Genomic DNA, 12580 nt, shown 5'->3' with positions numbered 1-12580 from the left:
CCATGCAGCTATGACTCTGTTCTTTCTCCATAATCAAGGCTCCTTGAAAACTGCAGCATCTTCCAAGTTCCTGGACCAGATTCACACCCAGAGCAAAAACCCCTTACTCCAGCAACAGTCCCATAGCCAAAAGCCTCTCCTTGAATTCTCCTCCTCCACCTCCGACCAGCCCCTAGCAGACCCTGTCGGCCTTCGGAAGCAACAAAGTCCCAAGGCAGATGGACAACAGGCAAGTCCTAAGGGGCGTCAGGCCCGCTTCCCACACCCAGCTTTCCGCACCTCAGGTAAAATTCCTCTATTCCCTCTGAAACAGGCTTTTCAGTTGTCTGCCTTACGTTTCTCCCCAGCCAAACCATGCAGGGAAGCCTTAAGACGGTCTAATCCACTTACCTCCACAGAGAACTCTCAGTCACACTCCCCAGGTTGAAGTCATAGAGCTTCGTCAGGATCAGTATAACCTGCAAGGGGTCGGGGCGAGGGCAGAGAAGAGGGACAAAGGGGGAAAAGGAAGCTGACTTTAGTTTGTGCGGCAGTACACATGGCGTCCAGTATCACCCAGAGGAGGGCTTAGTATTTATCCACTGAGTTTGAGGCGTATTATAGGATCAAGCAAGGGGGTGCACCCCAGTAACTGTAGCATTTATTTTAATCCTGGCAATGCCTTGCATCTGAAATAAAGCATGCCAACAGGATTTAATTGGGCACTAACAGTGGTCTCTACACATCGGTCCTTCTGCAAGGTCAAGCCCAGGCCAGCTGGCACGATTGACTACCAAGGCCACCCAGATCAGAGACACCACCACCCTACCCCACCACCTTGCATCTGATCTCAAGATGACTCTGATGTACAGGACAGGATCTAAAAGAACTAAGAGGGAACTGGGTCAACTCTTTCCATCTACAGAAGGAGTTCAAAGAGATTCTGCGTTTTCATCAGACACAAATACCTGAATGGCAATAGGCTCCGTCCCTAGTGTCCTGCTACCGCCTGCAGCTGATCGTGTGGCAACTGCCCCCATGTCACAGTAAGCAGGTCAGGGGACTTCGCCAGACTCCGCGACTATCATCCTGACTCCAGTTGGAGTTAGAAGGCCGCGAGCTAGAGTTGCGTGAGATATGATTAGTGCATGACCAGATCTGGCTCTGGGCTGCCTGATCTGTCCCTGTGTCCCTTCTGTGTCTCCAGCTGAGAAGCTGAGTCTCAGACAGTCCCATGCCTGCCCCCGCCATGTATCTGGGGAGCGGCTTGAACACAGCCTTCTGGCCACAAGGGTGCCAAGCGCACCGACTTTACCACATGCAGCAGCATGCAGGTGGGCAATACACATAGCCAGTTGTGTATAATTGTGTTTATCTAAATTTAATACACATCTCATTTCACTTTTCTCCTCTCCTTCCCATTCCACAGTTTAACTCCCTCCAACTCATTTGCACAGCAGCCATTAAACTCTCTCGGAGATAATTAATTTCTTCTTCCGGGATGGGACTTTCCCATTCTAGGTATCCGTTTAAGATTAAAGAAAAATAATCAGCCATTATATTGAACATTTTATGGCATTTATCTCACAACAAAGTGCTCGCCTGGAGATTTATTCTCATCCAGCACTCCATGAGGTCAATCAACCCTATCTCTGTTTCTTTTATGTAAAGGAGAAAGAAATTAAAGGAGCGAGACCACGGTCTATGGTGGGCTAAAAGGAGTCTGTGCAAGGATGACTTGGGACATCCAATTTCTCTGTGGAGCTATCGCTGGAGGCCGCGGGTTTCTCACGGTTGTGGAAGAAGCAGGGATGTGTAAAACTGGAGACTCTCCCGAGCCACCTGATGCATTACTGCACCACAAGAGCAAGGGGCACGCAACCTACACAATACATGCACTCCAGGGGCCCTCAGTGACCCTCGTCCTTCTCACTCATAGCTAGTTTCTTCTTTGTTAAACCCTGAGATTAGGGAAGCAGCAGGATTTAACCCTTTTCTCTCCAATCGATGTGCTGCAGTGAGCCAGAGAATTTCTTTCTGTTTAACACACACACACACACACACACACACACACACGCATTTTCCACCCTTTCTTTTAACCTTCTTTTCTCTATGCAGACATTCTCAAAGCCACGATGGAAAAGCATGAACAGCTGTGGGCACTGGTGACATAATCTGAAAGAATTCCCCGAGGTAACCAGGGATAAGTCAGAGTGGCCATGTTGGGGTCTGCAGGAAGAAGCAGATCACCTCATTTTCCTACAGCATCATGGCCAGACAAGCTGCCCTTCCTCCAGAGAGGGGCACTGTTGACTGAAGACCCCACCTTTGGTGCTGCAAAGGGCACTGCACCCTGCTTGCCAGGTCTATATCCCCACAAGGCTACTTCCGTCAGTGACTAAGTGCAGTACGGACACCCCGCATACTCCTTTCTCAGTGACATGGGACTCCTCTGACGAGTGACACTGACTTGGCAGTCCCCTAAAAGGCTCTGGACTTTACTCAGAACTGCGTGGTAGCCCCAGCTAGCCTTGCTTGTGCTGTCCTGACCTGTCTATTCCCTGTGAGGTCAACACTGCTGCACCATCCGGAGTCACGCCTTCTCTCCCAGAACCAGTCCGCTTTTCTTCACAGGCGTTTTCCCCAATGAGTGCCTCTCATCAGATCTCAGCTTTGGGTCTGCTAACTGGAGGGTCCCAATGACACATCCTGTCACCTTTTCATGTCCCGTTCCCCTGTGGGTGATTTTTACTTGTCCTCCTAGCTTATCTACTTTCTTGACTAGAATCTTTTATTGACCCTGTCTATAAAAGCAGGAAACCCAGACCCCTGACACTGGCATTTTGAGGTTCTCCATGGTGTAGCCAATACATAGCCTCGCTTTTATAGTTTTCCCAACTCTGTCCTCTGCTCTCCTCTGTCTAGGTTGCCTGAGGTCTTTCAGCTTGGTCAGCCATACCCACATCTCAGCTTTCTCGGTCCCTTTCTTGCCTCACTGACTATGCTCTCATTGCTCTGGACCTTCCTGCCTGTTGCTCTGGAAACAGACCAGAGCCCAGCTTCCTTAACTAGCCTCTCAGGCTAGTCTATTAGTTTTCTCTCCTCTGACGTTTTTGTTTCCAAGTGAGTCACATTGTTTTCCGGTTAACATGATCTCACCAGTTCTTGAGAGTTATGAAAGTTGCCCTCTCCAATAGACAGACCATGAACAGGTTGAAGGTGGATGCTTTATTCCTGTATCCTCTTCAGAACCAGGCTCAGCACCTGAAGCTTCTTATTCAGTAAGAGCTGTTGAGCCAACAAAAAATATTGATGTTTTGGTGGAAATTCACAGATTTCAGCCAGGAATGGTGTTCAGCCTACCCAGAAGGACATGAAGTGGGGGATACTTTACAATAACTGGACTTGACTGAGTGTTCCAAGGTGGTGCTCTTTGCATTCCATATGTAATGCTGAAGCCAAAGGTCATGTAGGGAGCAAGTGGAGCTTGGTAAATGCATATTTGTTGGATTCACCCCCAGAAAGTTTGACGCAGTAGAACCTAGGCAGTGTCCACAGAGCTCCCTGGGACATCCAGAGGTTCAAACTCTGAGACTCTATTGCACACAAACGTTCTCAGCTCTGTGCTGTGATGCTGCCACCCATTCTACCGCAGCCAGACCCTGATCTGGGCATGCATGCTTTCTTTTAACTTGAATGGATGTAAGCTAATAGGTCAAGCAGGGACTAGTCACACCAGCGTCCTCCAGTGAAAACATGAGATCAAGGGCGAGAAGCTGCCTTTCCCCTGGAGTCCAGCACAGACAAACACCAACAGAGCTATGGAGAGATGATGATGGTGGAACCTTCAGCCTCATTAACATCTGCACTGAGCAAACAAAATCAAGAGCAAAAGGAACAGGCCTTCACATCCCTGGCGTCTCTTGTCACTGGGAGCTTTGCAGCAGCCTCTGGAAAAGAGAAAATGGCCACGGAAGGACTGAGCATCAATACAGCAAACCATCTAACAGGATCCAGACTGCTGAGCAAGCACTCAGACCACAGAGAAAGAACGGTGTGTGCCTGGAAACACGCAGGATCCATGCACCGGATGGACTACAGATCCAAAGCAATGCCTCGGGGGACTGCTCTAGAAGAATGGTCACGGTGGTTAAAGACAAATAAGGAAAAGCAGGGATCAAGTATTAAATGAATTTTACTACTCTGTGATATTCTCAGCAAAGCTTTGTGGGCAGGGCAGGCATTCTATCTCGGTTTACAGGTAAGGAGACATCCATAGTGGAACAAACAATTCATGTCCCTCAGCCAGCCAGAGGCCTGGTCCCACCTGGCCCGAATCAGCCTTGCTAGCTCCGCTCGGACATCTTGTTCCTTCATGTGGTAAATGTTACAGGGCTAATGTACGAGAGAGAGAGAGAGAGAGAGAGAGAGAGAGAGAGAGAGAGAGAGAGAGAGAGAGAGAAGATAAACATCCCTATACCCTCAGAGATTTATCACCCATTCTTGAATTCTGTAAATGTTTACTAAGCACTTTTTGGAAGAAATGTAAAGACACCAGTTACATTCTAGAAATCAAAGAGAACCAGAGTTCAAGGCCTGGGGGTAACAATATCTTTGGTTTTCTTTGTTCTTGGCATAAGAAACAAGAAACAGGTTGTGCAGAGAACATAACTAGACAAACTGCTAGGAGACAAGGTTCCTTGCATACTTTGGCAAGTCAAGTAACTGGCTAAAATCCATGTAGGACTCTAGACACCGGGATAAAAGAAAATAAACTGGAATAATTCATGAATAAATAGCACCTCTCCCTTCTCATAAACTGTATGCATTCGGATGCACACATAGAATAAGAAGGAGACTCATGTGTATGTAAGTGTGTCTAAATATAGCAGAGACGCTCATATAGATGAAGACATCGGCACATATAAGCTCTCTCTAAAGAGGTACTTGACATCCCTAGACTATCATTCAACTCCTCCTCCCCTCACAGTTCTGTTAGGGTCAGCATGACTTCGGTGTATTCCCATCTTCTCTATAAGACTGTGACCTTCCTGAGGTCAAAAACATCTCAGTTCACTCCACCCTGCACCCCCAGGGCCAAGCACACATCCATACATAGCATGTACTATGCAAGATCCTTGGATTAAAAACAATGACAATAAAAAAGGAGATGAGATGATAAACATGGGAGAGAAGTATGGGAAGAAGAGGAGGCGACTACATCCACAGAATGTAATTAGCAAAGCCTCCATGGAGGAAGGGAGACAGAACAGAGAATGGGACAGAGGGAACCGTCCCAGAAGTGACAAACAGCTGAGAGAGAGGCAGGCTTCACAGGCTGTGAAACAGAGGCCAACCATGTTCTATGCACAGGAGTCCTCCTTAGAGACTGAAGTCAGGCATAGAAGACACTGGAAGATCAAGAAGAGAGTATTCTTAACCCCCTGTGGCCCCTGTGAGTGAAGGAAAAGTTTTATAAAAGGGGAAGGGTAGTTGACTACTGCATATAAAGTCCACTGCCCTGAAGAAGCACACATGCACGGAAACCTGTCTGGTAAGAGAGAAACCAGGGCACGTCTGCTCTTGGTACTCTCTTGGTTGCCCGTCACATCTGCTCTCCTCATTCTCAGACTGCTCATGTCTCCTGATGTCCCCAGATGCTCAAGCAAGCTGGATTCCTAGCACCAGCAATTAGTGTCCTTGTTTCTCATCCTCCCTTCTCTCTCCTTCATCTGTTCCTGCCCTCTGTCAGACTCTGTGTGAGAGAAAGTGATTAAAACAGAAACAGTTCCTACCAGCGTGTAATTTAGAGCTTCCTTTATCTGCTGCCTTTCCGGGATTCTCTGTGCTGGAACTAAGGAGCCCAGACCCTACACAAGGCTGTCAGAGGGGGTTTGTAGTGAAGGGCTTTCCATCCCTTTCACATACCATACTCTGTATGAGAGAAAACACCCAGCTCAGAAACTGTAGCCTCTTTGCACCAAGAACCCTCGTCACCTTTTCCATGTGTAAACTTACTATATTCCTTTGTCCCATGCTCTGTCTATAGAAGAGGCTTGCATGCTGGCCTGAAGATGCCATTTGCTGGACAAAGCAAAGAGTTTTACTCTTATTTAGCGGGAGACAATTCAGACTCCAGAGCCCTTAAACTCCTTTAAACGATGCCCATTGCTCTCGAGCCTGAGGGAAATAAAGGAGGCTGCAGATCAGAGCCATTGCTCTCACCTGGCCAATCCAGTGAGCTCAGCTCAGGAAGGCAGGCAGGAAGCCCCGGGGGATTCCTGTCCTCTGAAAGGATAATGCATAATCTGCAAATTCATAAATCACTAAGACATCCCTGCCTGTGAGCACAGTCGGTGGAGTGAGAACATTTAATGCCTGTAAAATTTTACTCGGAAGGAAAATTACTTTAGTTCATTAAACCTTTCTGAAAGCTTGATTCCTTTATAACCAAGGGACGCCTGTCCTCTTCTTCCCCTCTCTCCCTCCCTCCCTTCCTTTATGCCTTTCTGTCTCTTCCCTTCCTTCTTGATCAGATGTAATAAGTGCACATCTTGATGGGACACAGCATGATTCTGAATGCTTTCACACCAGTACAGGCCGATCAATCTAGGTAATGAACGTTTTCATCTCTGTATATTTCTTTGTGTTTGGAGCCTTTTAACTGAAGGAACGACCGGGTCAGAGCAAGAACAAGGTGCTCTGAAGTCAGCACACCGGACAGCAGGGGTAGTGGCGTGAATCTGAAAGGACCAGCATTTGGGAGGCTGAGATCGAGGGTCCCAAGTTCAGGGTCAACTTGGTCCACATAGTGAGTACAGGACAGCCTAAACGACTCAGTGAGGACCTGTCTTAAATAAAGAATTTTTTTTAATTTATTTATTAATTAAGGATTTCTGCCTCCTCCCCGCCACCGCCTCCCATTTCCCTCCCCCTCCCCCGATCAAGTCCCCCTCCCTTATCTGCTCGAAGAGCAATCAGGGTTCTTTATTTAAGGTAGGCAGTTTGGATGCTCACCTTAAATAAAGAATTTTAGAGGGTGGCTGGGTTCACGGTTCCCTGGGAGAAGACTTTAAAAGCCTAGCCCCTCCGGGGAACAGGGTGTAAAGTAAACTGTACCGCCCTGTCCTTGTCCCAACTAGAGTGTTCTCTCCCTGCCAACTGGAACGGGCCCTGCTGGTTTTCTTTACCAAGAGCCAGTAACAATGGAATGCAAACGCGACCCTGGCCATACACTTCTTTGGTGTGCCACAAAAGCAAGTACTTTAAGTCTCAGCACCACTGCGACTCTCCCCATCTCCTCCCACAAGGGGGAGCCTCAGCCTCCAGGGAATAGAAACACATCTTTATCCGGATTCCAACTGACTTCCCTGTACCAGGCTGTCTGGGGGTACTCGCTTCAGATACAGAATAAGATAAATGGTGGTGTCGCCTACCACGAGTTTAGAATCCAGTTGGGAGGGTAGAGAACTAATTACCACCAAGAGATTGCAATGTCATCACTACACATATGATGTGTGACACTTTGAAAAACTGTGAGGCCCTCTCCCTGGTTCTTTCAGATGGAAACAACGCTCGGGTTTAATAGAAAAACTCCATGTGATTTTCGGATCATTGCTTGTCCACACACGGCAAGAGGAACACAGTTTCTGAGATGTATCATGGCCAACTAGCATGCCCCGATGCTGGCCTCTATCGCTTGTCATTCATTTATTAGCCCACCACACCCTCAGCATTCATCAAAGAAGAAAGTGAGGCAGCATCTTTACCAACATGAAGTTTATGTTTTAACCGAGGAGATAAGTAAACAGCAAATTCCAACAGTCGGAGGGCAGAGAATACCAAGGAGGAGGAAAGAATACATAGGGAGAACGTGAGGAACTGGAAACAGACAGGACGGCCCTAGGGGCTCAAAGCAGAAGGAGCAAATGGGAGTCCAGGGAAGCGCTTGAAAGCTGCTATTATTTGCACAAACTTCTGAGTGAGGGGAGAGATTATGCTACTTATTCGTGTGTCTCTCTGACGGCAACCATTACAGACAGAAAAACAAGGCAGTGCAAAGGTCCTGGGGCAAGAGTCTGCCTGGAAAATTCAAGGGATGGTAAGAAGATTACTGAAGCTGGAAAGGCAGAAAGTGGTAGTTGTGGGAGATGAGTTGAGAAAGGACTGGGAGGTCAAGGTCTCACTACACCTTATCAACAGCGACAAGGGCTCTGGTTCTGACTCTGAGGCAAACCAGGAGCCACTGGAGAAGTTGTTAATCCCATAACTGTGAGGAGAAAGACCACCGACCCAAATCATCATGGCCAAATTAGAGCAATCATTACTTAAAGCAAGCTTTTGTTTTAATTTGTGTACACGGGCTGTCTCTCCCTAAAGGTGGGATTCGAGAGATCAACATTAGGCATGAGCAAAATGGGGCTTTTATGGCTCGTGAGTAGGGGGTTTCCGGCTGGGGGATTGGACAGGCAAACAGGCGGAGGTTACAGAAACAGAACATAAGCACAGCAAGTTGATCATAACCTCCTGAAACAAAGACATGGTTGCAAGGTGGTCATAATAACCTTTTAAAACAAAGGCAAGTTTGCCCATTTCCCGGAACAGACAGTACAGAACCTTTGTAGTGAAAGGAGGGACTAAGCCCCATCCTTGAGAAGCAGATTTCATCATAAACATGAATGAATCTAGTTTGTCTTTACTTTAAGATGTCTTTCAAACCTACGATGGAGGCAGGCTGGCTCATCGACGTAAAGCAGAAACTTAAATTCTAGCAGGATGCTTTAGTTGCTGGGTACAAAAAGGCAGTAAGGGAACAAAGGTGAATTTGGAGCCAAATGTACCCACCCAAGTGAAACAAGGTGTGGGCTGAACCTTAGCAAAAGCATGAAGGGTGGAGAATGAGGAGAGGTGGAAGCAGAATATATCTGAGGACAGAGCCAAAATGATTCACTAAGAACTAGACAACAAGGTATAATTAAGAGAGCTTTGTCAAAAAAACCATCCGCATGTAGGCCTGAGATGGTGGAAGCAGGGAACTGAGTTAGAAGATGAGGACTCTGGGAGAATTTGGAGAAAAGACCAGGCTAGCATTGAGCAGTATATTCAAGACATCCAAGAGATACTGAAATGCAAAAATCCAACACTATGGTTGAAATCCGAGTTTGGAGCTCAGAGAGGAGAGCCTGGCCTAGAAACATCACTTGAAGACATCAGGGATGAGACTCGGGCATGGATAGTGTGGATAGAAGGTTTCAAAGTTGAAGTGTTCCAGCAAGAAAACCAGTCTGACTAGACTCTCAAATGGGCAGAGGGTATGCTGTGTTTCTGAACAAATACAATAGTGTTTACCATAAGCACAGTCTTAGCAACCAGGTACACTTTATGGCCTCTTTGCAAAGCAACTTAATATATATCCAGCTATCCCTCTGACTGACCCGTGGCACCTGTTAGCACCTGTGATGCAGATGGAGGCTTGTCTCCGCTGATGGACCTCCTCACCAATGGGAGAAGTTACATAACTGCTGCACCCCAACTTGACAACACAAGAAACCAACCATATCCAATTTCCATGTAGCACCTGAGACCAGGCTGACTACAGAAAATTCCTCTAAAATTGGAGAGGGAGCAACTTCTCCTGAAAACTGCTTTCTTTCCTTAGGCATCGACTATGCCAGAACTACGATCTTTTATCCCCTAATGCTCTTTACACTGTCACAATGCTCCACACAGCATGCCTTCCCACAAGGAGCTCATGTCACCACAAATGGAGGGGAGTGGTGCTCTTGTCTGTGGAGTGTCCTGGCACTGCACAGACCTGGCCACCCAGAAGCAGCTGGACGGATACCAAGGTCTGAGGAGTTTTGAAAATGCAGAAGCTATACAGCCAGGAGATTATGTGCAATCTTATAAGAGAGTTGAAAACCAAGAGTCTAAAACAAGGTTACTGATCTAATTGTTAGGCACTATTAGCCATCACACAGTATTTTCCTCGTGTCCCCCAGATCTGGGCTTTGTTGATAGAGTAGGCTAAGTTTCCCAGGAGGCTGTCATCATGAAACAAAACATCTGTTGCATTGTACTTGAGACTGAAGTCTATATCCATCTGTCCTGAGCATCTCATGATACTAAGAGGCAAAGAAGGGGTTACCTTCTAGCTGGGGTGATCTGTCCCTGTTATCAAGGAGACAAAGATGCTACTGTACAATGAACCCAAGGGGAATGATGTTTAAAGTCTTTAATTGCTATTATCTTCTAATTAATTTCAAGTTCTCTTATTATTTTCAAGTCCTAAAGTAAAAGTTAATGGAAGACTACAGTAATAAAGGAAAACTATTAAGAACTCAGACCCTTCAAAAATGAGAGTTTGGAATTCAAGATCATGCTACCAGCTTAAAATTCTGAACACCCAAGGTGCTAGCTAAGGGCAAAGAAAACACAAAAGGGGCTGAAGAAAGAAGTTGAACTGGCTCATGTACTGTGATTTCATGGCCAGTGATAGAAATGAATATTACAGCCAGTATACATATTTTCCTTGTTAGTTTTATGAGAAAATGGGTGGGTAGATGGGTAGTAGATGATAGATAGATAGATAGATAGATAGATAGATAGATAGATAGATAGATAGATAGATGATAGATAGATAGATGATAGATAGACAGATGATAGATAGATAGATAGACAGATGATAGATAGATAGATAGATAGATAGATAGATAGATAGATAGATAGATAGATAGACAGATAGATAGGAGATAACAGATATATAGATGATAGATAGATGGATAATAGAAAGAGAAAAATATGATAGAAAAATCTCATAATTTCTCTCTTCTCCATTTGTTCTTTCTTTTATTCAAAGACTGTGGTAGTTAACTTCACAATTATTTTACCACACAGAATAACCACAAATGATTGTGACAGGATTGCAAACATAATTAATATCACCCAGAGAAGCCACAGCAGCTAATAAGACTTCATGTATCACATCCTTAGAAGCCAGTGAAAGCAACCTTCGGGTCTAAGAAACACTTGCATTATATTGGGCAGAATCACAATGGTACATTGGAACAGAAGGTTGAAAAGGATGCTCCCTGTAGCCAAACTTGCAGTCTTTCTCTCGGCCCCACTCTGGAAGATCTAGGAAACCCAGGAAAGTGCAAGTTCTGGAGCCCATGTAAAGAACGTATTTCTAGAAGGAGGGGATGATCAGCCATGTAAAATGCCACAGACAGGCACATAAAAGGACCAACAGTTTAGGTAGGAGATGACTGCAAAGGCCTTGGATACGATTTCTTAGTTTCTAATCCTCATCTTCGTCCACCATGCTACCAGAATGACCTGTGCATAGTAGATCTCAAATCCAGTTCCCTACTGCCAAAAGTCAGTTCCTAGGTGTAAGGTCAAAGCTGACTTCCTCAGCATGATAAGAGAAAGGTCTTCCCAACCTGACGCATGGTCACTTTCAAGCCTCTTCTGGGGTCATTTCCCAGAATGACTTCTAAACTCCCCCACATTGAAATACCCATCCTGCCTCAAATTCATCCTCCTCATCCTCCGCTCCTTTGCACGTTCTTCTCCCTTCTCTGGGGTTGCTCTCCCACTTTCTACCCAATTCTCTCCTCATATTTCCAGTTTCACTGTGAATATCCTCAGTTCCCTCAGGTCTCACTGGTCCCTGTGGTGGTTCAAAAGAAAAAGGCCCCTAAAGGGAATGGCATTATTAGGAGGTGTGACTTTGGTGGAGTAGGTATGGCCTTGTTGGAGGGAGTGTGTCACTGTGGGTGTGGACTTTGAGTTCTCCTATGCTCGAGCTACTCTCAGTGTCACAGTTGACTTTCTGTTGCCTTCTGATCAAGATGCAGCCGGCACCCTGTCTGTCTGCACACCGACATGCTCCCTGCCATGATGATAATGAACTAACCTTCTGCAACTACAAGCTTTCTCTTCAATTAAATGTTTTCCTTTACAAGACTTGCCATGGCCATGGTGTCTCTTCACAGCAATAGAAACCCTAACTAAGACAGTCCCTAAAGACACAACTGGTCTCCCCTTGATCTAAATTCCTGGAACCTGCTGTACAGATGTGCAGTTATGCTCCCCACTGCTTTCTCATACAGTTTTCAGCTGACACGCAATGTCTGCTGTGATCTTCAGTGATCCTCCAGGACAGGAACCCTGCGTTCCTCGTTGTACCACTCCCAGCTTAGCGCTCCCCATAGCACAGCACCTATCAGGAGAGATTCAGTGCATCTGCTGAAGTAAAGGTGGTACTGAGTGTTCAAAAGAGAACCGGAGCCTTGCTGAGATGGTCAAAACATCCTCATGGAGAATAAGAGGCTTCAGTGTTGAAAGACATGGAAAAATGTAATCTTCCATTGCTTCCTTTTGAGAATACTATTTTCAAAAGTTTCCTTAGACATGCTAGTCTGCCTAGCCTTTCCAGAAGGGAAATTTCAAAGTGACTTGCAAAAGAATTTCAAGAATTGTCACAAGAAAGCATAAAATACAGAGGAAGGTACAAATAGAACTTGAGTTTTAGAAAGCTGCCCTTGGAGACCCGAACTTGATGAGGTATGTGTTAAAGCAACGCTAGTGCTCTAGC

The 12580-nt window shown here is 46.0% G+C and overlaps 1 protein-coding gene across 1 annotated transcript in view; it reads right to left on the bottom strand.

Annotated features, from left to right (window-relative positions):
* Window positions 1-12580, bottom strand: part of Sorcs3 (sortilin related VPS10 domain containing receptor 3) — a 648362-nt gene that overhangs the window by 466683 nt on the left and 169099 nt on the right. Inside the window, exon 2 of the mRNA XM_075974355.1 lies at window positions 391-458. Within this exon, the coding sequence (XP_075830470.1) occupies window positions 391-458 (68 nt within the window). The remainder of the gene's footprint in view (window positions 1-390; window positions 459-12580) is intronic.

Source organism: Microtus pennsylvanicus, chromosome 5 (genome assembly GCF_037038515.1).
Source record: "Microtus pennsylvanicus isolate mMicPen1 chromosome 5, mMicPen1.hap1, whole genome shotgun sequence".
In the NCBI taxonomy this organism is placed as follows: Eukaryota; Metazoa; Chordata; class Mammalia; order Rodentia; family Cricetidae; genus Microtus; species Microtus pennsylvanicus.
This window is presented reverse-complemented; position numbering and strand designations above follow the sequence as displayed.